General features: G+C 39.2%; 1 protein-coding gene across 3 annotated transcripts in view; it reads right to left on the bottom strand.

Moving 5' to 3' along the window:
• The window catches only part of RP1 (RP1 axonemal microtubule associated), a 305041-nt gene that overhangs the window by 245079 nt on the left and 33973 nt on the right, over positions 1-25989 (bottom strand). For 2 of the 3 annotated variants that reach the window (XM_032771359.2, XM_032771361.2), the window contains exons 2-3: positions 23481-24202; positions 21191-21362 (exon numbers count right to left, since the gene is read on the bottom strand). In XM_032771359.2, coding sequence (XP_032627250.1) covers positions 21191-21362; positions 23481-24125 — 817 coding nt within the window. In that variant the 5' untranslated portion in view covers positions 24126-24202. The remainder of the gene's footprint in view (positions 1-21190; positions 21363-23480; positions 24203-25989) is intronic. The other variant, XM_032771360.2, reaches the window with a different exon arrangement.

Here is a 25989-nt window from a genome sequence, read left to right as displayed (position 1 = left end):
AGTGTACTGCTGGAGGATTGAGGAGCACAAGCGTTATCAGATACCAGGAGGAAGGTCCTGTGGTGAGGATAAAGAAGGTGTTTGGAGGAGGCCGTGAGGAAGTAGCGCAGGGAGTTGTAGCTGTCATGCAGCTGTTACAGGAGGCACTATAGACAGCTGCGATCCACAGGGCCCTCGGCTGGAACCTGGAGTAGAGGGTGGGCCCGGGTTCCCCCCAAATCTCCCAACTCCTGATCAGACACAGGAGGAGCTGACCCAGACTGTGGGTTCCACAAGAGGGGAAGATCACTGAGGTGAACAAATCTGCCAATAAGCACAGGACCCACAGAGGTAGAGGAGGAACTTTGTCACAGTGTATTAGCAGAGCGCTGTGCTAATAAAACAGAGTGGTCTGACAAACTGTGAGTCCTGAGTCTAACTTTGACAGGTGCTTAACTATCCCTGTGCAAACAACACCTAAGTTCTTTTAAAAGCTCTGGCCATCAGCCAATAGAACACTTTGGCACTCAAAAACATCTTCATTCTGTTTTGCAATATTTCAAAGGAAGCACTGTCTTGAGACAATAGGTGTTGTAAACCAATGGTGCAAATGACACACACAAAAATGTTGGGAGAAACCAAGAGCTCTTGCTTTCAGACAGCCTTCAACAGGATAATAGAAATATGGTGGGGGGCATATCTTTCTCCCCCTAGTGGTTATGCTGTTCCTGTAAATTCCCCTTTATTAAAGACATTGTGGTACAATTTGTCTAAATTCCTAATTTAAGTGACTAAACAAATTGTATTTATTCCACAACGGCTGAGTAAATGGGATATACACTGGGTGTTTTGGAAAACCATTACAGTAATGCTCCTGATGTCCACTGATTGGCTGCAGAGCCATTCCACAGCATTATTGTAAGCTCAGGTTGCAGTAGCATCTGTGGCTGCTCTGTCTCAATATGTGAAGGGGATTGGCTGGTGACATAGCCTAGTTATGAATGCTCTGCTCACAACACATTTGGTACCCTTGCCTGCCTCCATTCCATCTAAATGATTCTCCCCATGCTTCAATGGATGGACTTTCCCCCAGCTCTCAAAGCACTAGCTCTTTTTCATACACTTGCATCACATCTCCACATGCTGCTTCAACTGTGCAACAGAACAACATTTGTTCAACTGTATTTAGGACATTCTGATGCCTTCAGCTTTGGCTGAGGATTTGGCCTTCACCATTAACCCTATTTGGATGCCAGTAGGGGCTTTAACCTCTCCCACGGAGGCTATATCCATGAGATAGCCTCTCTTAATGAATTTATTCTTTTCACAGTTTTGCCAGAATATTCACCTCACAGCAGTGCTCTGGGATTAAGTTATTGGTTTCTAACATGCTTTGAGGTCTATGGTGTAAAGACGGCATAAGTACAAAGTATTGAAATAATGTGTAACGGGACAGAATATGGGAGTTTATAGATTGCTTAAAAATAGGGATCTAAAAAATTTCACTCTTGCATGAGATATGCACTTATTACAAGAATTAAAGACTGCAATCTAGCATTCATTAATTTTTGAAATGAATGCAGTTTTCCCCTGAATATCAGCTGAGTTTTCTGAGTACTTTTATACATATGGGCACCAAAGACTCAGCTAAATAATTATATTGTCATTATTAAATTACAAAACAAACTTCTGAATAGACCCTCAATGTCAGGTTAAACTCCCATCCTTCAAGAACTATCACAGTTTGAAGACATTAAATGGAGACAGTGCAGAAGAAATCATATCTTCTGAACCCAGGGATACATTACAAAGTGGGGTTTTTTTCCCCATGGTGTATATAGATCCTTATTTGAAAGATCTCATTCAACTAAAAAGGTCAAAAAAGTTCAAGAATAGGCAACAGCACAGCAACAAGAACAGAAACTGCAAGAGAGAAAAGGGAGGAAGAGAAGCAAATAGCAGAATCACATTCTGCAACAATAGAGGAAAATATGGTCCACATTAAAAACTGGTATAATATGCTTTCACCATGTCTGAATTTATCTCAGAGTCTATAAAGTTTGCACTGTTATCAGAAATGTTGTCCTTTCCTGTGGTTGCATGAGTATGCTCTGATTAAAGCCAACTATATAGCACCCCTCCTTAATCCTGCATGTTGGCCTCATTTATAAGCATTAAGTCAACATATCTGTACAATGTGCAAGACAGGCTACACACGTGTACCTGACAACTCAACTTAATTCTGATGATTAAGGTTAAAGCTTTGGCTTCATTAAATAATCCTCTTAATTCTTACAGTGGATTAATATGGTAATTGGTCTAATGCCATTTGACGATATCAGTGCTATCAAAGTTAAAGGAAAAGTGTTTAAGAATGATAAGTTAAGCAATAAAATTGCATTGGCTCCTTTTGACATTAATAAAAGTAATGGAAAACATGCTTTTGTGAACTGGGTATTGGTAATTGACAAAATATAGCAAACCATTCACTGAGAACATGTTCTGTGTTCTCAAACGGAATATACCATTTCTGAGAAATTAGTAATCCGTCATTAGCTATTGATTGTATTACTTATGATTTATATACACAGAACCATCTTACCCATCAGCAGACTGTACCTATCATAATGGGGGGTAGCAGTGAACATTATAGCCCATTATAGCCCATGACGTGGGGTGGTTTCCTTTCTAGTAGCCTATTTTCAGCCACCCAAAACTTTTCAAGCCAACTTTGTCCAGGCACTGGTCTTTGGAAAGTATGAGCAAAGGCTCTTCAGCCATTTTTCAGAACAAAGGAAGTGAAAACAGTCACCAGCCTTTTTAATACCCAACCATTTCAGCTCTAAGGCAGTTACCCAAAAAAATCACCTTCTGGAACAAGTGGAAAATGTCACCTGTAGACTTTTGGAGAAAAGTTAAAAATAATCAATACTAAAGAATTAGGTTGGAAATCATTGTGCAACCAACCTTAACCAAAGTGATTGCTGCTGTTCCCACTATATTATTGATTGATTGGTAAATGATTATTAAAACACATTGAATTAAAACACTCTCCATGCCTTCATCTCCTGAACCTAGTTTTGCCCACACCTTTGTTGAGCCTTATAAGCTGTTGAAGTTTTTACGTTCCTAGAAATGGAGTAACATAAGAACTGTCACACCAGTAGTCCATTTAATCTAGAATCCAGTCTAAGGCTGTGGCCAGTACCAGAGGCTTTGGGGGAAGGTTCAAGAAACTCTTTAATGGACAATTATGGCATAAACTGTCAACCAATTAGTGGTTGTCTTGTGCACTGAAGCACAAGTGTTTGTATCCATTATTTTTTTATTCTTAATCCTATAAATATCTAATCCTTTTTTCAATCCTGAGAAACTGCTCGTACTGATACTGGATATTTTGTTGCAATGAGTTAAACAGATTACAAATATTCCCTGTATAAAAGAAATTTCCATAGCTTTAAATGTGTTTCCTTTCAATTTCCTTGGGTGTTCTATTGTTCTTGTAAGATGAGAAAGGGTGAATAGAAGCATCCTATTCTCAATACCAGTCATTGTTTTGTATATCTCTGTCATGTCCCTTCTTATCTTCACCCTCTTTAAACAAAACAGCCCCATCGTTTTCAAACCTCTACTCAGTCCAACCCTCTCACATTTTCACCACACATCTCTGGGCCTTTTCTATTCCTGCAATTTCTTTTCTAGGCCTTGTCTACACTACAAAGTTAAGTCACTGTACAGCCATCACAGGAATTAGAGCAGTGGTTCCCATTCACACTGTGCTCCTTCTGTCAGTGGTGCGCGTCCTCACCCAGAGCACTTCCACTGACTGAAGTGGGACACTGTGGAGCATTGACAGCTGGAGCCCTGCAGCCCTGGTGCTGACAAACCTAAGCAGTCAGCCGGGCCTGGGCTCACACCTGGTCTCCCCCTCCCCCAGCACTGACAACCCAACCTGTGAGCCCGGCGCCTGGCTGATAGCTCAGATGGTCAGTGCTCAGGAGGTGTGGCCTAGCTCTATGAGCCCAGCACCCAGGGCTGTCAGCACCAGGGTGGGGAAGGGCCCAGCTATGAGCCCCATGCGTGGGGTTGACAGCCAACAGTTGATGTAAGTGACATAGTGTCTACACAGACACTACATCGCCCTAACTACATCGTCCTAAGCACTATGCTTCTCACAGAGGTGGAGTTATTAGGTCGGTGAAGTGGGTGACTTAACGTTGGCAGGAGCACTGTTGTAGCACAGGCACTTACATATTTAGGTTGACGTAAGCTGCCTTATGTCAACCTAACTTTGTAGTGTAGATCAAACCTAACATAGGCTGACCAAAAGTGAATATAGTGTGCTGGATGAGAGTGCAGTATCAATTTATATTAGGGCTGTCAATTAACTGCAGTTAACTCATGCGATTAACTCAAAAAAATTAATCACAATTGAAAAACTAATCATTATTAATAACAGTTTTAATTGTATTGCTAAACAATAGAATATCAATTGAAATTTAGTAAATATTTTTGGATGTTTTTCTACATTTTCCAATAAATTAATTTCAATTACAACACAGAATATGAAGTGTACAGTGCTCACTTTATATTGTTATTTTTGCTTACAAATATTTGCACTGTAAAAAATGATAAAAGAATTAGTATTTTTCAATTCACCACATACAAGTACTGTAGTGCAATCTCTTTATAGTGACAGTGCAACTTACAGATGCAGATTTTTTTTGTCACATAACTGCACTCAAAAATACAACAATGTAAAACTTTAGAGCCTTATAGGTCCATTCGGTTCTACTTCTTGTTCAGCCAATTGCTAAGACAAACAAGTTTGTTCACATTTACTATATTTACAATGCTGCCTACTTCTTATTTATAATGTCACCTGAAAGTGAGAACAGGAGATTGCATGGCACTTTTGTAGCAGGCATTGTAAGATATTTACATGCCAGATATGCTAAAACAATTCGATGAACTTCATGCTTTCAACCACCATTACGTAATGACATCTCATGCTGAGTATTTCTCTAAAAATTATATTGGACAAACGTTTCCCCTCTACTGTGGGGATCCGCGCCTATTTGCGGAAGTTTCACCTCAGTGATCTCCCTCTTGCGGAACCCACATTTGTCAGCCCTCCTGTGTTGATCAGGAGTTGGAGGTTGGGGGAACACTGGCCGCCCTACTCGGTTCAGCCGAGGCCCTGTGGACGCAACTTCGTATAGTCAGCTCCTGTACAAAGCTGCATGACAGCTACACGGACTTCCCTGCGAATACTGATCCCCATGCCCACTCCAATACACCTTCTTATCCTCACCACAGGACTCCTCCTGTGTCCTGATAACGCTTCTCAACATCCCTCCAGCAGGCACCTCCTACTCTCAGTCTCGCTTCTTCTTGCTCCCGAGCTCCTGCACACCGCACACGCCTCTTCTCCCTGTCGCTCCGGCCGATGGAAAGCTCCTTTTATAAACCCAGGTGCCTGATTAGCCTGCCTTGATTGGCCTGATGTGTTCGTATTAAAGTACTAACTCTGCTTCTAGAAAGGCTAATTGCTCCAGGTCTTGATTAACCTGGGACAAACTGCCATTCTTGGTAACCAGCACTGAAAGGGAATTGGTTTAGCCTGGGGCCTACAAAACCTGTTTTCTCATACTGTCTGCTAGCCCATCGTGGCCTTCCCTCATCCACAAGTACATTGATTAAATTTGTGTGATGAAAACACTTGGGGGAGAATTGTATGTCTCTCTGCCTCTTGTTACCCCACTATTCTCCCGCAAATATCATGTTATAGCCGTCCTTCGGAGATGATGACCAGCACGTGGTTTCAAGAACAGTTTCTGACGATTTGACAAAAACAAAGACGTACAATGTGACGATTCTAAAGATAGCTACAGACTCTGACCAAGGTTAAGAACTCAAGTGCCGTCTCCAAAATTCTAGAGGGATGAGTGTGGAGCTGCCTAGAGAGTCCTTAAAAGGCAACACTGCCGATTGCGGAAACTACAGACCCGAACCACCAAAAAAAAAAAAATCAACCTTCTCCTAGTGGCATCTGATTCTGATGATGAAAATGAATGTGTGTCAGTTCACACTGTTTGGATAGTTATCAAGCAGAACTCATCATCAGCATGGATGCGTGTCCTCTGAAATGGTGGTTGAAGCATGAAGGGACATATGAATCTTTAGCGCATCTGGCACATAAATATTTTGCGACACTAGCTACAACAATGCCATGTGAACACCTGTTCTCACTTTCAGGTGACATTGTAAACAAGACACTGGCAGCATTATCTCCCGTAAATGTAAACAAACTTGTTTGTCTGAGCAATTGGCTGGACAAGAAGTAGGACTGAGTGGACTTGTAGGCTCTAAAGTTTTACACTGTTCTATTTTTGAGTGTGGTAATTTTTTTTACATAAATCTATATTTGTAAGTTCAACTTTCATGACAAAGAGATTGCACTACAGTACTTGTATGAAGTGAATTGAAAAATACTACTTCTAGGTTTTTTACAGTGCAATTATTTGTAATAAAAAATAAATATAAAATAAGCACTGTACACTTTGTATTCCATGTTGAAATTGAAATCAATATATTTGAAAATGTAGAAAACATCCAAAAATATTTAAATAAATGCTATTCTATTATTGTTTAAAATCGCAATTAATCACGTGATTAATTGCTATTAATTTTTTAATTGCTTGACAGCCCTAATTTATATACAGACATTACAATATTTTCTGTATTATTTTCTATCCCATCCTTCACATATTTCATTTGCTATTTGATTGCCACTTCACATTGAGTAGAATGTTCTCTGAGCCTTCCACAATGACTCTCCAGTTCTTTGTCAGTTATTTTACAGAGCCAAGCAATACATATGAGTAGTTCAAATTATTCCTAGCAGTCTGCTGCAACTTAGAATCATAGAATCATGGGGTTTGAAGGGACCACAAGGGCCTCTAATCTAATCTCCTGCTAAAATGAAGGATTTGTTGTGTCTAAACCATCCAGGACAGATGGCCATCCAGCCTCCTTTTGAAAATTCTAGTGAAGGAGCTTCCACGACTTCCCTAGGCAGTCTGTTCCATTATCCTACAGTTCTTAGTTAGGAAGTTTTTCCTGACATTTAATCTAAATCTGCTATACTGTAGTTTGAACACATTGCCTCTTGTCTTGCCCTCTGTGGCAAGAGAAAACAATATTTCTCCGTCTTTTTACGGCAGCCTTTCAAATATCATGTCCTCCCTTAGGCTCCTCTTTTCTAAACTAAACATACCCAGTTCCTTCAGCCTTTGCTCACATTGCTTTGTTGCTTGCCTCTGGTTCCTCTCCAGTTTCTCTACATCCTTTCTGTACATTGGTGACCAAAATGGATACTGCTCCATCTGAGGCCTAATCAGTGCCAAGGAGAGTAGTACCATCACCTCCCTTGACTTGCATGCTATGCCTCCGTTATTGCAACCTAAAATTGCATTGCTTTTTTTGCAACAGCATCACCTTGTTGACTCATGTTGAGGTTGTGATCCACTACAACTTCCAGATCATTCTCAGCAGTGCTGCTGCCAAGCCAGTTATCCCCCATTCTGTATTTGTGCATTTGGTTTTTCTTTCCTAAGTGTAGCATCTTACATTTGTCTTTGTTTCATTTCATATTGATGTCTATAGCTCTGTTCTCCAATTTATCAAGATCCCTTTGAATTTTAGCTCTGTCCTCCAAAGTTTCTGCAACCCTCCCTAACTTTGTGTCATCTGCAAATTTGATCAGTATGCTCTCTATTCCTACATCCAGGTCCTTAATAAAGATGTTAATAACACTTGCCTCAGAACAGATTCCTGTGGAACCGCACTTGAGACCTTCCAATTTGACATTATTTCATTAATTGTAATTCTTTGTTTGTGGTTATTTAACCAATTATGTCTCCACTTAATAGCAGTTCTACCAAACCCATATTTCTCCAGCTTACTTATGATAATGTCATGGGGAACTATATCAAAAGCCTTGCTGAAATCCACGTACATTATGTCCACCGCATTCCCCTATCCACCAGTTCCTTTGTCAAAGAAGGAAATCAAGCTGGTTGGCATGATTTGTTCTTTGTAAATCCATGCTGGCTACTAGTGATCACCCCTTCATCCTCCAGGTATTTGCAAATTGAATGTTTTAGTCATTGTCCTAATAGCTTCCCAGGTATTGAGGTCAAACTGACTGGTCTATAGTTCCCCAGCTCCTCCTTTTTCCCCCTTTTTAAAGATGGGCACTACGTTAGCTCTTCTCCAGTCTTCTGGGACCTCTCCTGTCATCTATGAGTTTGCAAATATTATTGCCAGTAGCTCCGAGAATTCTTCAGCTAATTCTTTCAGCATCTTGGGGTGAATAGCATCAGGTCCAGCTGACTTCAATTCATTCAAGTTAGTCAGAAGATCTCTGATGTGTTCTTTACTTATCCTGATCTACATCCCTTCCCATTTATTGTCTATAATAACTTCACTAGTGGTCCAGTCATGGTATTTTTTGTGTGAAGACTGAAGCAAAACAGGCACTGAGCAGCGCTGCCCTCTTATCATCTTCCATTACCAGCTGACCTTCTCCATTGAGCAGCAGACCTACACCATCCCTGATCTTTCTTTTCTTCTGATATATTTGTAGAACCCCTTCTTGTCGTCTCAAACATTTCTTTCCAGTTGTAACTCATTCCTTGCCTTGGCTTTCCTGATTTTGTCCCTATGCACTCGTGCTATTCCCATGTATACTTCCTTGGTGACATGCCCCTCCTTCCATTTCCTGTATGTATCCCTTTGGGTTTTTACATAGCTAAAAAGCTCCTTGTGCAGCCACATTGGTTTTCCTGGGGTCTTCTTATCTTTCCTCTGCATCAGAGTAGCTTGATGTAGAGTCTCTAGTATTACATCTTTTAGGAACTGCCTGTCCTCTTTGACTCCTTTTCTTCCTAACTGGTCTCTCCAAGGGACCTTGTCTACTATTTCTCTGAGTTGGTTGAGATCTGCCTATTATGGATCCTTGGAACATCTCACTGTTAGCCTTTGGCCACACTGAGAATTGTCCATTTATTCTCTCTCTTTGGGTAAAATTCTGTCCCACTGAAATCAGTGGCAAAAATCCTACTGACTTCAGCAAAGCCAAGATTTCACCCTTTGTTTTCAGTCTCTCTGCCAGATTCTAATCCATGACAGAACTTTACTTTTCATCCCCTGACTACTTAGTTTGCTCAGTAATCTCTTGTGAGCAACTTTGTCAAAAGCTTTTGGAAGTCCAAATAAATTAAGATATGGGTGACTGGGTGGTATAAATCCAGGATTCGGGATAGTACATAATGAAAAACTATATGACCATGAAAAAGTTGCTGGATTGCTTAACTCTTCATTTCCAGCCATTCTCACAGTCAGGTTTTTTGGAAGTTTTATACATACACTATTGCTTTTGAGTACTGTCTGGATTCCACTGAAACACTTTCAAACAACATTTTTAACAATGTTTTGTTTGTGAATTAAGATGTAAACAGTTGAAAAACATCTATACTCTTCATTAGGCAGTCCCAAAAGACTTCTGAGGAACCCAACAGAACATGGTGATTGGCAGCAGAATTGGGGGAAAGGACAAAATAATTTGAGAGTTAGTTTGTTATTTAGTGTCTTGGATTCTTCTTAAATATATTAACCAATAGCACAATGTTCTTTCCAATTATTTTAATATTGATTTATTTTACAGAATACAAAGAAACTCATGGATAAATATAGCTTCAAAATAATAGAAAAATATCAAATATTTACAGAAAGATATAGCTGCCACCGGACTTTCAGAGAGTACGCACAGGCCAAATTCTCTCAATGTGACTCCTGTTCAGTAGGGCCTTCCTTCACAAGCAGTCCCGCTGACTTCAGTGGGACTGCACTGGATAAAGGAAATGTTCAACATGGGTAAGGGTATTAGAATCTGGCCTCAGGACTCCAATATTCACTATAGTTATTATGATTTTTTTTCCAGTTTTACATTTTGAAATTACATGAAAAAGCAAAAACATTCTATAAACAGGCATCCTTATTTTTAAGAATAGAATGAAACATCCTGAAATACATTAAATTATACTCCTATCCATCTACTAGTTTATCATATTTACAAAAGAAAAATGAGTGTGGATCATATTTATAGGACAGATCATTAATGAAATAATAAAATAAATGGCAATTTAAAAAGAACAATGTGTTTCTTGCTAGGATTAGCTGCATTAATATATTGTAGTGCTCTAGTACTGGGCCAGATTTATCCTTGGTAAAGGTTGATTGAGGGCCATAGATTCAGAATGAGTACAAGAATACAATTTGCAATGGTAAAAAGGTTCAGATCCACTAAGGGACTTAGGCCATGCATTGCTGGGCATCATGGCACCTTTCACCGAAATTCACTGCTATCCACAAAGCCTTATTTGCACATCTAGGCACCCTAGAATGCAATCCACAAAAGCCAGCATGCTAGGCAGGGATCTGCTTAACCTAGACAATGAGAGATGCTGACAAACCCCTCTCCTCTCTCTCTGAGATAGGCCCTTAAGTTGGGGCTGCAAGGAGGTGCCTATATCTTCTTAGCAATCCATGAATCAGAATCAGTCTCCTGGAGTAAGGCAGCTAACCCATTTAGCTCAGTGGTTAGTGAACTTATCTGGGAGACCCAAGTTCAACTCCTGTTCAAATCCTGTAACTACCGAGCTGTGGGATATTCTGATGTAGGGCTCCTTCAGTCTCTCCTGTTGAAGCTGTTCCACTTTGGATAAATAATGAAAGAATGACTGGAGCAGGGAGAAAGGACCCTGGTCTCCCACCTCTTAGGACGGGCACCTTAACCATGAAACAATGGAGTCGATCTCACTGGCCCCAAGTATTTGTTCCAATGTAAGCAAATACTTAAACAGTCACACCTTCTGGGTCAGGCCCTGCATGCATGTTAGGCATTTGTGGATCACTCTGGGGCAGGAGATTAGCACCTGGATGTTGAGCAAGGCAGCAGTGCACATCCCCTAGGCAGAAGCTTGGGCACCTACACTCTTCAGCAGGAGTTTTGTGGATCGCAGTGGAGCCAAAGGACATGGGTACCAAAACGTGAAACTTGGGAGCCTAAGTACCTTTGTGGAGTGGGATCAAAGTGACTGCATCTTCACGTACTATGGGCAGAGGGCTGTAAGGAGCTGGCATAGCCTTAGAAGAGGGCAGGGCTGCCTGAGAAGGAGGTGAGGCCAGGACAGCCAGGAACTCCACTAATGCAGCATCTTCCCTGAAAAGTTCCTGCTAGTGAAGCCCTGCGGAATTCCATCTTCTTTCAAGGCTATTCCCCTTTGTAAAATCCTAGTGGATAACAGAGGCAGAAGCGTTGCTCCATTCCCACAGAGGCAAATCTCACCTAAGATATGGTGGTCTTAGATGATGCAGAAAAGTTTATTTTACTCACCCTGATGCCAGCTCTTCTGAGTTTGGTCTTTAATAGACATAAATGGCTGACCTTTCTGTTTTAACCTTGGTTTCAAAACCCACACACAACTACCATGACAATCGTCTGTTATTTTTCATTGTAATACAACATCTGAACAATAGTTTTCTACTTTTCATTGACCAAATGAACCACTGTATTTTATTTTGCAGTTTAGACAAAACACTGTGCAAGATCATTCCCAGCTTTTCTCTAAAAACATTCTAAAATATAAGAAGTTTATCTTGGAGCGTGGGTGGATATGTGGTTATAAAACTCTTCATTCTAATAGGTACTAGATGATTTTTCTCAGAGAAGACAGTTGGAATGTTACAGACTCTCTCTAAGCAAAAGATACAATGGCATTAATGAGGAAAACTGATTTTTTAAAAAAAGATTACATCACTGTCACAGAAGGTTAGTTACTGATTCTGCACTATTTTCTACCAAAATAAAAAAAATCTAGGCAATTACCTGTCTTTCTGCAATGCTGTAAAAGTGTAAACATTCTAGGCCTGTGCATCACACTCAATGGCATGGTCCACAAGGGTGGATTATATGATTATTTTTTTCTTACAGATGTTTTCACCAATGTAATGTTATAGATGTCCCAATAGCTTTATTATGTGCCTTTCTCTTCATTGCTGCTTTTATTGTACGTTACACAAAAGAGAGTTTCTTCTTCTCTGGCAAAGGCATTTTCCTCTTCCAAATTTTCAGAAGCATTACATTCAGTGTTATTTAACATAATGTCACAGTTGTGAAATGTTTCAGAATGGCAGCCTTCTGCTGGATCTGTCAACAAGGGAGCAGATTTTTCTTCAAGAATTTGAATTAGGTTAACTCTCGAGCACTGGCATATTTTTTGCTTTGTATCAGGTAGCTTATTATTGGTACTTACTGTTATATCATTGAGTACTTGTTTGGATACATTATTTTCATGATTGCTCATCTCCTGTGCATTTATATTCATATCCTCCATCGCATACAACATCTTTAACTTATTTTTTTCTCCTAAACCTGAGGATACAAGAATCTCAATGCTATTTCCATTAATGAAATCTAAGGTATTATTAGCATAAAATCTATTAAAAATATTACTAGCAATCTTATTAATACAGTTGTTCTTCAGAATCACATGATTATTTTTGTCTCTTATTAAATCTTTGCTTGGCCAGAGCAAATGTTGATATTTTTTGGTAATTAAATGTAGGCCAAATTGGTTCTCTATGTCAGATGCTTTTCGGTAGGCATATCCTCTGTCTTCCTCATCAACTGGTTTTATGATGGCCATCAATATTGGACAATGTTGTCCACAAATAGCATGAAGCTTATCCAGAGAATCTTGTTCCTCCAGAGCTCCTCTGTTGGCATTACTGTCATTAGTTGGTTGGGTTTGTATAGGTTTATCATTTAAAGGCTCTTCCAGAGGATGCACCTTATTGTCAGGTAATCTAAATTCCACAGATGTAAAGGCTGGATAATTGGTTTTAGTCTCTGTACAAAGATTCATGGAAGTGGTGCATACCGTGCATGACAAATTGTTTTCTTTCTTTATTGCATGAAGAAAAGGAGTGTCATCCCTGAAGGTAGATTTGCTTTTCAGACTCAAATCAGGAAAAGGCTCTGAATCACTATTATGAGGCATAATGAAATAGTGGCATCCACTTTCAGAGGGTTTAACCATGTCTTCAGGTTCTGAAGAAGATATTTCATTGTGTGGTGGATACTGATTCAGATTCGCGAAGTGGGAGTACGGAACAACATCACTATTGTTGTCAAACGCTGTGTCTGCTGAAGTTGTGTCCAAATTGCCATACGTTCCAGTCTTTTCAGGTGGTGATCTTCTCACCAAATGATTTTCTTTAAGAAGCCACTTGCCTTTATCAATCAATATTCCTTCATCTTCATCAGCAGGTACACCACACTGACAATATTGCTTTGTACATCGCACTGCGCAGTTATCACTGTAATACGCCTTCTCTCCATTAAGACTAAACTGTGGTGCTGGTGAAGAAAAATTCTGTCCTCTCCATGTATTGTTGTTTTTGTTTATTTCTTCCAGACTTTCGTGTGATATAAGTGAAGACCTTGACATTTTCTCAACAAAGCAAGAATTATGTTCCTGACAAAAGGAAGAGGTTTTTTTCGTAATTGTACATTGGGATTCTTCAGAGTCCTTTTGAAGAACTTTAGACATATACGGAAGTACAGTGTGAAGGGTAGGCTTAAAGGAGGCTTCTGCTTTACCATAAAGCTGTTCAATAGTTCTTTTAATGTAACCAGTATTATACTGTTTTTCAAAAATTGCTTCCTCCCCACTTTCATTGGTGAAGTCACTGGATGCCCTATAATTGTAATCACTGTCATCAGTATCTGGTCTATAATCTGACCAGTCAGAAGTAGCAGGGCTTTTAAAGCATTTTTTTAATTCAAAAGAAGGATCTGAATGCATTCCATTCTCCAGTTCTTTTACTATCAGTTTTACTTGCAATTTCTGTTCCACTTCAGTTATGTCCAATTCTGTAATTTGCTTAGACTCATAACTAAAAGATAACGGTGATGGTGTAGATAATCTCTCAGGGGTTTCTTCACAAGTCCCATTTTCTTTCTTTTCTTTTTGTACAGAGTCTTCCTCACAGTCACATTCTGTAGAGGTTTCCGCAACTAATTTATAGTGCTCATTTGGTTTTTCTGTGTCATCTTGCTCTCCTGCATTATCGTTGCCAAGATGCATAAAGTCTTTTTTATCTTCTACCTCTGAAATTTCTCCATCTAAAATATTATCTTTATCATTAGAAGTTGTACTGTGAACAGATGAGTTAGGCTCTTCTGAAGTCCCTGATTCTTCATTATTGAATGATGTATCTGTGGCTTTATCCTGCGATTCTTGTAATGAACTGTCAGTCTCTTCTTCATTTTCTTCAGATAGTTCTACATTTGAAGTAAGACTACAATTATTTGAATTAGCATTCGCATATTTTCTGTCTGACAATATTTTGTGAACATTCAAGTCGTTTAGATCTGAAGTCTCTGCTGATGCATTGGGATCTTTCTGTATATCAGAGCATTCAAATTCTTCAGTCAGCTCTTGTACATCAGCATTTTCCTCAGAATTTGTACTGTCCTTTGAAATGCAGATGTTATTTGGGTTTTCCCTTTCATGAAAGTTTGGCACGTTCTGAATTTCAACTACGAAAGGATTTTCATGACAATGTGCAGAGTCCTGCGTTTCTATTCTGCTCCCAGAGTGTAATACATTATTTGATGTCGATTCTTGCAAATTTGAGACAGCATCCTTCAACTCCTCAGCTTCTTCTGTGACTGCAATTTGTTTTAGAAATTGTAACAGTGAAAATATTTCAGAACAGCTACAGGTAGTTTTTAGCATATCACCTTTGCACATGCCATTCAAACTCTCTTTTAGATTCAGTACAAGTAGCCAAGCTAAGAGGAGATTGGGGGAAGATCCAAGTAATGAAGGAGAAGAAAAATCTGTAGGACCACATGATTTTTCTGTACATCTAGTATGAGCCTTTTGAATGCCGAGCATAGTTGATTGTAGTTGCTGTAGCAACATACCAGACATGCAATCCTTTTGAGCATCAGTTTCAGTCTTCCTGAAAATTTTGGAATCAACTTGAACAGCAACCTCAGCACTTATGCTCTGATTTGGACTTATATCTTGAGTATTCATATCTGATTGCAACTTCTTTTTATCATTTTCAAGCATTTCATTAAACACTTGTAGCTTAGTATCATGTTGGAAATCTGACTGTAGTAAATATTTGACCTCTTTCATTATACTTGTATCAGCACAGGTCAAAGAGCCAATTTGTCTTCCATATAACCATTTGGCTGATTCTTCTAAAGCTCCCATTTCACTGAGAGGTTCCATTGGCTTTTTCAGTAGATGATGTTCAATCAGATTGGGTTTTCCAGTTATGTGCACTTTATTTGCTATAACCTTAGTTTCTTTATCTGAGAGAGTTTTGATATTTTCCATAGGAGAATGACAAAGTTTAGTATTTGCTACATTCCCTTCCTTTTTATTTAAGGGAGCTAATTTGTTTGGAGACAAAACAGCATTTGGAAATGCGTTTTGCAGCCAGTTTTGGACATAGTTTTCAAGTGAATACTCAGCAATCTCATCTGGAAAATCCTCTTGTTTCAGAGCATCCAATGCATTACCGCCATCTGACATATGCATTTTACTTTCAGTTGTACTTAGATTCTTCTTCTTTTTTTGTTTTTTATCTTTCTTTGAAGATTTGTATGAACTGTCAGAAATAACATTGTCCTTTTCTCTTTCTAGGTTATTACCATTAGCTATTTCTGACAATGGCTTTGATGTCATTAAACAACTGTGTGTCTGTTTTATAGAATTAGTGCAGTGACATATGCCTTCTTTTTCAGTACCTAGTGTATTTTGGCTGTGTTCAGTTTCACTTTTTGAATCAGCTTTTTCCTCTATCAGGCTATCTTCACATTTTGCAGATAGTGGCAAACTAATTTTTTTGGCTGATCTGGATTTTAGGTTGGTCAGTTGTCTATTACCTTTTGTTTTCTTACTAAATGATAACTCATTTTGTTGGAGCTCCACAGAAACCTGGGAACATAACTCATTTTCAGGACATAAGTTTTTGTTTGAGTTGATAGATCCATCACTATTTCTGACATGAAATGCCATTGCTCTTTTCTGACATGTTTCAGAATAAGTATCTCTAATTTGCATTGTAGATTTCTGCACACTTTCACTTGTGATGCACATATCATGAGACATTTCCCCACTCTTAAAAGTTCCTTCCTCTGCAGTCTCCTTATATTGCTGATTTTGGTGCAAATGTACACCTTGTTCCAGATAATGAGATGGTGATTTTCTCTTTTTCTTCTTCTTCTTTTTGCTCTTAGACGATGCAAGTTGGCTTTTGTCAGTGGAATGGGTTGTATCACATTCAGTGCTGCTGTGGAATTGTTTCTCACTCTCAGCAGTGGTAGGAGAGGATCCTGTTGTAAAGTTGAAAGTCTCAGGAGTAGCATTAGTACATGTTGACATTGTCATCTTAGTTTGTTTGTTTCCAGTACAGGTTGAGTGAATGGATCCTTGAGAAGAAAGTAATAAATCAGATGGGTTACATAGTTTGTCTTCACTTTTTGATTGAGACAATTCTGAGCATCTGATGAAAGAATTCAGTGATCTTTTTATTTCTTTAATTCCACACTGGTCATGAAGAGAGTTGATGGTGTCTGCTGAAAGAGGTCTATCTGCCCGGTAAATTGTTGAGGAAGGTATGAAGCCACTGATATTAGATTTGCAGCTTGATAGTAAAGTATCATACATGCCTTCCTCCATAACTGATTCCTCCAAAATGTTCTGTAACAATCCATCTTCATCAGGCATATCTAATGTCTTTGTATTTGTTTTATGGCTTAATTTAATCAGAGTTTCTTCTTTTTTCTTTTCTAAAGAAAGCTTTAATAAATCACTGTTGCTTATTTCACTAAGCTTCGAATGATTAGTACTTGATGTTTTACTGCTGGAATGAGTGACCCTGCAATACTCAGATTTGCTTTCCCTATCTTCTATTTCCTCACTGTAGGAAAACTGTCCTATCATTTTTTCCTGAACCTTTTTGTCAGATATTACAGTGACACTTTCAACTAATGCTTTCTTTTGTCTCACTCTTCTTGGCCCAGGTGTAGGAGGCCTATGAAAATGAGGTTTGACTTTATCTTCCAATACATTGCATACATTCATGTTTGCAGAAGAGTTCTGCCAGATTTTATAATCAGAAGTGCTTAAATCAGATTCTGATTCTTTACTTGTTGCTTCTGTGTTAATCTGCTGCAGTGAGTCACTCTCATCATTACTGTAGTTCTCCAAGACTGGAGCCTCTGTAGGTCTTATATATGCTGAAATATTTAAATCAGATGAATGATCCTCTGCACCTACTGCAGAATTGCAAATCTTGATATTTTTATCAGCAGAAACACCAGCACGACTGACAGTGGTTGTCCATTTTATGGTTTCTTCCTCTTTTATCCTGAACCGAACTTTCATCTCTACTGTCATACTGCCATCTTGATTAACATGAACAGATTTCTCAATGTCATCTTCAGAGCGCACCATCGATAAATCTTCACCAGCACGTGAATGATTTTCTGCTAAGCCCATGTTATTGTCCGGAATGCAAGAAGAATCTGAGTTATCATTGCTGTAACCTTTATCAGAAGAAACTGAGTAAATTTGAGCTCCTGAGGGCATTAGTGTACTCACTTTCAGCATTTATATTGAAAGCACCCAAATTCACAATATTAGATGGAAAGTATAGAAGATAATCATCATGCATAGGAATCCAGACCGAAAGACAGCAGGCAGGCAGCAAAGAAAGGAGAAAGAAAAAAGAAATAAAACAAAGTATGATTAGTATAAAGGAACCCAATGAAAGGTTTTGGGAATTTTGTTTTGTTTTGTTTTGTTTGTGAGCATTGGGATTGAACAAATTATTGCAACATAAAGAAAAACTATTACAGTAAGGTGTCTGTTTTCTCTAACTCATTTCCAAGCACTTGTCAAAAAGAAAAAACACAACTTTTGTAAAGAGCAGAGACTGAACTTTCCTGCTGGTGCAATTTTTTTTATTTTGTTTTGCAACATGACCCTTCTAACACCAGTGTTACAATGTTTACGGTCCTAAGCCTGTGAAGTGCCGAATGCGTCCATTTCCATCAACTTGGTCATTGAATGTTCTTTCCCACCCTGCAGGAGGCACACAGGACCTCACAGGATTAGGCCCTAAGATATTAAGCATGGAACCTACTTTTTCCTTTACTACTTCTTGATGATTTAATAGCAATTAATGGATCCAAATGCACATGCAGTACATAACAACCTGAATGTTAATGGGTGCTACAACATGTCAATCAAGAGTAAATCTCTCTGGAATTGATTTTACACCCTTCACTTATATGACTAATCCTTGGTTATCTGAGTAGTCCCATGGACTACTCGTATATGTAAACATTGTAGAACTGGGCCCTTAGCATGTACTTCTATATATGTTTACATTTAAATTTTTAACCAGAGATTTATAATAAGATTTTTACATCATGCATTTTAATATACATCATGCAGTTACAATGTGCATATATGCTACAGTTCTCTAGGACCCGGTCAAAAGACCACTGAAGGCAATGAGAATATTCATATTGACTTCAATGGGCTTAAAATTAGGCTTCTAATGTGTTTGTCTGCACACAGTGAAGTATTTCTAAAATGTGTTTGTATTACTTTGTAATAACTTGACACTGTCACAGGGTGCTGGAATAATTTGTATAGTGGGGGTGTTGAGAGTAATTGAACCATACGGTAAACCCTACATATAATGGAAACCACTTCAAGACAGGGTTACTGTTACATACATACACATTATTTCAGATTTGTTGCCTCTTTCAAGTTTCCATTGTAGAGGCTTTTCCAGGAACTGAATGAGAAATGATGGTAAATTCAGTCTGGCTCTCATTCGAGAGACCAGACCTTTCACTTCTGTAAATAAAAACCTCAACTTCACTCGCCTCTGGAAATGGAATGAAAACAACAGAAGTCCCCCAAAACTCTGAACTTTACACTCATATAACCTGATGATGTATCCAACATAGGGCAGTTTGAATTTTTAAAGTAAAATACTTAGAGTTATTCCTCTGGCTTTAACTGCATTTTCCCAATATTAGCTGATGAAACTTTCCAGATCTGTCAGCTATTTCCATATTCTAATGCTGCCAACTTGGCCATGATTATAGGCAAAATGTAGATGGAAGAGAAAAACTTATTGACGATTTTGATTTTTGTAGTTATTTCATTTGCCTCAGAATGTACCTACTTGTTCTCTTAACTCATCAGCTATTCTGTACACATAGCCCTGGTGACCAAGGAGACGACATATGGGGCAAGAGACATCAGGGTGAGCTACAGGGTGGAAGTTGGGAAAAACTAAAGAGAGTGGACTTGGGGACATGAGATATTCAGCAGGGGCACTGGGCAGGGATGTGTGAATGGGAGCTTAGTGTCTCTGTGCAGAGGCATTAGCAGTTGATGCTGCCTCGGCTCCTCAGCACAGCAAGGCAGGAGCACCATGGAAAATTAGCAGAGAAAATGAGCTCTCCAGCACTGTTGCCTTGGTTCTCCAGCACTTCAGGAAGCTTTACAGTGCTGGTGTCTTGGTGAGCAGCAGAGGCAGCAGTGTCAGGAAGCCCTAGACGAGCTAATGCCTTGCCACAGAAGTACTGTGTTCCCCCACACATCTTAGGCGCTCCAGAAAGACCTGATCTCCCCCTACAAAGTTCTCTCCTCAAAATCCCCTCATGCCTGATCACCTCTTGGCTTCCCCAACATCCTCACTCTCTTTCCTCAGTTCATCAGGCACCCCTGAGGAGCAACTCCATGAGGAGCCAAGGGGAAATCACCTATTCACATAACTTTACCCAAACACTACTGAAAAACATGTCACAACCATAAGGATGTGAGGAAGTATGGTGCCCTGTTGTGGGCATGAGCTGAGAGTCAGGAGGTTCAACTTTCAAGTCCCCATTCTAACCAGACTTCCTGTGTGATCTTGAGCAAGTTTTTAAGGCTTACGTTTTTAAAAGTGACTCGGGATCATGTGTGTCTAAATTAAGAAATCTTAAAGGGTCCTGAAATACAGAGACTGAGTGGTTAGCACTTCCTAAAATTCAGGCTCCTAAGGTATCTCAAGTTGGGCACCCAAAAACTGAGGCATCCAAAAATCAATAATCACTTTTATAAATGTAACCCTTAGTCTCTCTGTGAGAGTTTCCTGTCTGTACAATGGGGCTGTTAGTACTTCTCTACTTCTCTTGAGTGTTGTGTGGATGGATACATCAAATGCTATGGTAGCAGAACCATATATGCACTTTAGATAGACAAATAGTCAGTCAGTGTACCTCACTTACACAAACCAATACAATGTACACTATAACTTTATGAAAGTCACACCACGCCTATTTTAAATGAACACATGAACACATGGCCAATAAACAGAGTTAAGGCTACATACTGACTGTTCAGGATGACGGGAGGAGATACATGTGGGCACAGAGTGGTGGAAAGGAACTAGCTGAAATGTGTGGAGGGCACCTGGATACTGAATAACTCAACTGCTTATTTCCTTGCTTTTCCCAGTTTGTTTTAGTTAGGTATGGGCACATATGAAATTAAGGATATGACAAAATATCCCCATTCATTTACTGAGCTAATATCTGAACACTGCATGATAATACATTTGCTCTGCTGTAATACCATCAGAAAGTTCAGCTAGAAGGGAGACATACATTTGTTCTTTGTATCAAACTGTGTGCTTTCTTTTACTCTTGCTGTAGTATGCACAAAGCATGATGTGGATAGATTAGCAACAATCAGCCCATTTTAAAATATGCTTTGATAGGTTTACATACAAGTCCAAATAATTCTGTTTGAAAGGAAATATGTAAGCCAGCTGAATTTTTAACAGAAACTTGAATTCCAAAATGAAAATTAATGCTTTGATCTTTCTGATGCCAACTGAGGAAATCAGAGCAAAAATAAACAGTTTTGTTTCAGCTGGCCTGCTTGAATACCCTTGATCCCAATCAGATCGCTATGGTTTCTTTTTTTAACATTAAAATGTGAAAGAGATAAATCACTTGAGAAAATACAAAATAATTAAAGGGACTTACTATTTCTGCTCTCTGATTTGGCATTTGCTTTGGGGTACACACGATTGGAGAGTCCCGGCAACTTAGCAGGTAGTGAATACCTGTGAGGATCATAATTCCCTGGTTTAAAAGGCTCTCTCCCAGCTGCCACAATAGCCCCAGAACACAAGATCAAAGACTGAAGGTTAGGAACCTGGGGAAAAAAGCCACAACAAATCAATTTCTCTGCATCAGTAACAAACAGTAATAATACAACAGGTTTAGTCTTTCCACATAGTTTTTTCTTCACTTTCTACCCTTGCAGGCTATATATACCATTGCAGCAGGCTATTAAAAAGGGCTGGATTTTATTCCAGAGTGGAATTTATTTCCACATAGGGTAATGTACTTCCTGTGTCTTTGTAAGTGTGTAAATATATTAGAAGATGATACTGTCAAGCAAGGTTTGGATCCAGATAAATATTTCCCTGAAGTTCAAGAGTTTGGAAATGGAGTTTGGATTTTTCTCAGTATAGAGACGATCAACGGCCATGAAATGACTGAGTGAGAGTGTGTGTGTATGAGTCAGTGAAGAGAAGAATCTTCAGCCACAAAATATATTACTGGACTCTTGTATGGGTGGTCTGTGGGTGCATACTGCCAAATATACAGAATTAGTAGTGGAGCTGGCTTCCTGCTCCTCCAATTACAAGGAATTTGAGCCTCATGATTATGCTTTGCTAGCTTGTAGGTGACGTGCCCCTTTCTCTCTTTCATGTCTGCTTGTGAACACCGAACACAGAAATCACATCTTCACCAGACGGAAGGTGAAAGATTCACCCTGCATGGGTGTTCAGTTGAGCTGAGTCTGATTCCCCTTTCAGTTATACCCGTGCAAACCAGAAGAAACTCTGTTGCAGTTAATGAAGTTACAACAATGTAAAACTTATGTAAGCAAGAGGAGAATCAGGCCCATAGTTTCTGGAAGTTTTGGGTTTTGGGTGCTAGGATTTGGTCCACACTTTATAAAATGTAAGATAACCTTATATGAAGTTTTATAGCCATAACTCGTGGGTGGCAAAGACAGATGAAGAACATAATACTGTTGAATGTTGCTTATAGCAATTTCATCCTTTGAACATTAAAAATATAGAGAAATGGGGGAAAAAATCAAGGTTACTTAGTTTATGGCATTGTGAGCTTTCCTCAGCAATGGAGTACCCATACAGGAAATCTGACTTTGAGTTTTGAGTATAGATACTTTTGCTCTTACATTAGCAATTACATTGTCATGGGATCACAGAAATTTAGGGTTGGAAGGGACCTCAACAGGCAGAGCCAACTATCCTATATCATCCCTGACAGTCTCCGAAGATATAACCTAAATCTTCCTTGCTGCACATTAAGCTTCAAGAGATATGGAGAACAACCCTCTTTATAATAGCCCTTAACATATTTGAAGACTTATCAGGTCCTCAGTCAGTCTTCTTTTTTCAAGACTAAATATGCCCATTTTCTTTTAACCTTTCCTCATGATCAGGTTTCTAGACCTTTTATCATTTTTCTTGCTCTTCTCTGGACTCCCTCCAATTTGTTCCCATCTTTCTTAAAGTATGGCATCCAAAACTGGACACAATGCTCCAGCTAAGGTCTCACCAGTGTCAAGTATAGCAGGACAATTTCCTCCCATGTCTCACATATGACAATCCAGTTAATACACCCCAAAATGATATTAGCCTTTTTTACAACTGCTTCATATTGTTGGCCCATATTTGTCTGTGATCCACTATAATCTCCAAGTCATTTTCAGCAGTACTATTGCACGGTCAGTTATTCCCCATTCTATATTTGTAAATTTGATTTTTTCTTCCTAAATGTGGTACTCTGCATTTGTCTTTATTTAATTTCATCTTTTTTATTTCAGCCATATTTATCAAGGTCATTTGGAATTCTAATCCTGTCCTCCAAAGAGGTTGCAACACCTTCCATCTTGGTATGATGTTCAAATTTTATAAGCACACTCTCCACTTCATTATCCAAGTCATTAATGAAAATGTTGCCTAGTTTTGGACCCCGAACAGACATATATAGGACTCCACTAGATCCATCCACACAGTTAGACAGCAAAGCACCAGTAAATACTCTTTAAGTTTGTTTTTTCAACCAGTTCTGCACACACCTTATAGTAATTTTATCTAGACCACATTCTCCTAGTTTACTTATATGGAATTGTGTCAAAAGCCTTACTAAGATCAACATACATCACATCGACAGCTCCACTGCCGCCCCCATCTACTAGGGCATGAACCCTGATGCCATTGTTTATTCTCACCTTTCTGCCATCCGTAGTGTATAACTTCAAAACTGGATACTGCATTAACTCACTTATGGAATCCAGAAAGGTATCAAAGTTTTGCATGTTCTTCTTACTCAGAACTATAGTGCACCTGATTCTTATGTCACCATTTTTGAAAACAAGGAGCTTTTTAGGGGTTCTTATTTGGACAGCTCTGCCTTCCTGAACAATGCTGTCTTCTTTCTCCCTGGCTAACTGCACAACTCGGCGACGAGCACTAACTGGTCTGCTGATCTGCCAGGGCAATGGCTTCTTACTGGCCCGCTCCAAATTAATGGGCTTAATTTTCTTGTGATGGGAACAAATATAAGACTTTCCATCTTCAAGGTCCTCCAGATTGGTGATACTGTGTATCCCACGTGGTGTACTAATATTCCTCACCCCAAATGGTATTGGGACTCTTTTGGACAAGTTATCCAGCAAGGCATCAAATGTTTTGAAAGATCGATTATTAATGACCATTTTGATCCCATTAAACTGAGGGTCTCCACTTTTATAGAAACAGATGCGTTTGGCCACAACAGGTTCGGTGACATTGAAGTGACGTGTAGACAAAGTCTGTTCACTCTCAGAGGAGTTTGGCTGAAGCATAGAATAATTCGTTGATGGCGTTTCACTCATTTTGACAGCACTCTGGAAGGAGGAGGAGATGGATGTAAAAATTTTCTCACAACTGCAGTAATAGCATAGTCCTCATTCTGAAAGATGCAAAAGGAAAATTTGTAAGAAAAATCAACAGCAGCAAATCTTGACAAAAATCATTGACTTAAATGGGTCCAAGCTGTTATCGCGAAATTCCACAAAGACTCCAGTACTGTAGGATTAAGTTAGCATAGCTTTACTTTCAAATACTCTCAGAACTCTCCATTGTAATTTCACTTCTCTTATCATTTTGGTATAACAGCATTTTCTTTAGAAAGGGGTATTTTGTCAGACTAGAATGGCAATTACAGGTTTTCTTTTTTAAGGATGAATGTAATGACAACATTTCACACATTATGTATTAGGGAAATATTCTTGGGAAGGGGAGAGTTTATGCAGAGGCATGAGCCATAATTCAGTCCAAGATAAACAAAAACCGAAAGACAATGGATTTGATTCTGATCTCAAATACATCAGTTTTACACCAGTGCGCTCCAGTGATTTCAGTGATGCTACTCTAAACATCAGATTAATGTTTAGAGCATCTTTTGCTGGCTATAGTTAACAGTCCACTTTATAAATTGTGACAGATCATTTGCCTTTCTATTGTAAGCTCTGCCTTTTAGGATATATAACTCAACCATTTAAATATTTGCATTTGTGCTGAGTGAAATCTAGTTGATCAAGTGTGAAATTATTTTTTCCTAGGAGAAAAAGGCTTAAATTAGTGTAATCTTTTATAAAGACAAAGCCATTTCCAGTGCTTTTAATTAAAATGGCAGTTTTCAGTAGCTAAAACTTTAAAATGAGCTTTAAAATTCTAGTCATCTAAGTAATATACTATTTCTGAAAGCAGTGTAAGCATGGGCCATGATCTTTAAAACAGGGAACACTCCCCCTGTGCATTCTCCACATGCATCTGCTCTATTACTCAATTAATTTAGTTACAATCCTTTAATAACAGTATTTTATTTTAACAGTTGTGTTACCTGTCAGCTCTGTGTTACTGGGGAACCAAGGCACAGTATCCAGCCTGTCTGACTCACGAAGGACACCCCTCTTTTCCCACCCCCCGCCTTTGCTTGAACCAAAACCAATCAGAAGAAAGACTTACAAAAAGCAATGAAAAAGCAGTGGGAGACACACCTAAACCCCTCAGGACAAGGGTGACAGGATTAAGGCAACTCCCCTAGCCTCATTTGCATCACAGATGGGACGGGGAGGCATCTCCATTAGCATAGCAGAATGGAGAACAGAGGTTCCAAGGCAAGAACTACACCGAACTCTGGGACCAGAAAAGTAGGGAAGCACTGCATCCTGGGGGATCTCTGCTCCAGATGTTAATGAACCTACACCTGCACACACCCAGCTCAGCAGTTATCAGACCAATTCCAGTAATAAATCCCTTACTGATATCCAAAATATTGAAGCTGCTTAATTGCATCGTGAACTCCCTCCAAGAAACACCGCTCATAGCCAGGAATGATCAGCTCCTATTTTCTAGACTGAACAAAACAACTTTGGTATTCTCCCTTGAGCCATCAGTTTACCCATAAACAAATCTAGTGTCATCCCTTATTTCTCCACAAAAAACCCTACCCACACTCAAGTAAATGTTCTGATGCCTGGATCCAAAATCTGCATCAGTTGCATTGGGACTTCATCTTCTCCTGACTGATCATGCTGGGTGCTCTGCCTGTCTCCGGCACTCCGGACCCTCAGGGTACGTCTACACTGCACGATTATTTCGAATTAGCTTAAACCGATATTACAAAACAGATCTAATAAAATCGGTTTAGCGCGTCCACAGTGGGATCCCGAAATCGATTGTTTGCGTCCATGG

The sequence above is a fragment of the Chelonoidis abingdonii genome, chromosome 2 (assembly GCF_003597395.2).
Source record: "Chelonoidis abingdonii isolate Lonesome George chromosome 2, CheloAbing_2.0, whole genome shotgun sequence".
Lineage (NCBI taxonomy): Eukaryota > Metazoa > Chordata > Testudines > Testudinidae > Chelonoidis > Chelonoidis abingdonii.
Note: the sequence above shows the minus strand (reverse complement) of the source record. Positions and strands in the feature narration are given on the sequence as shown.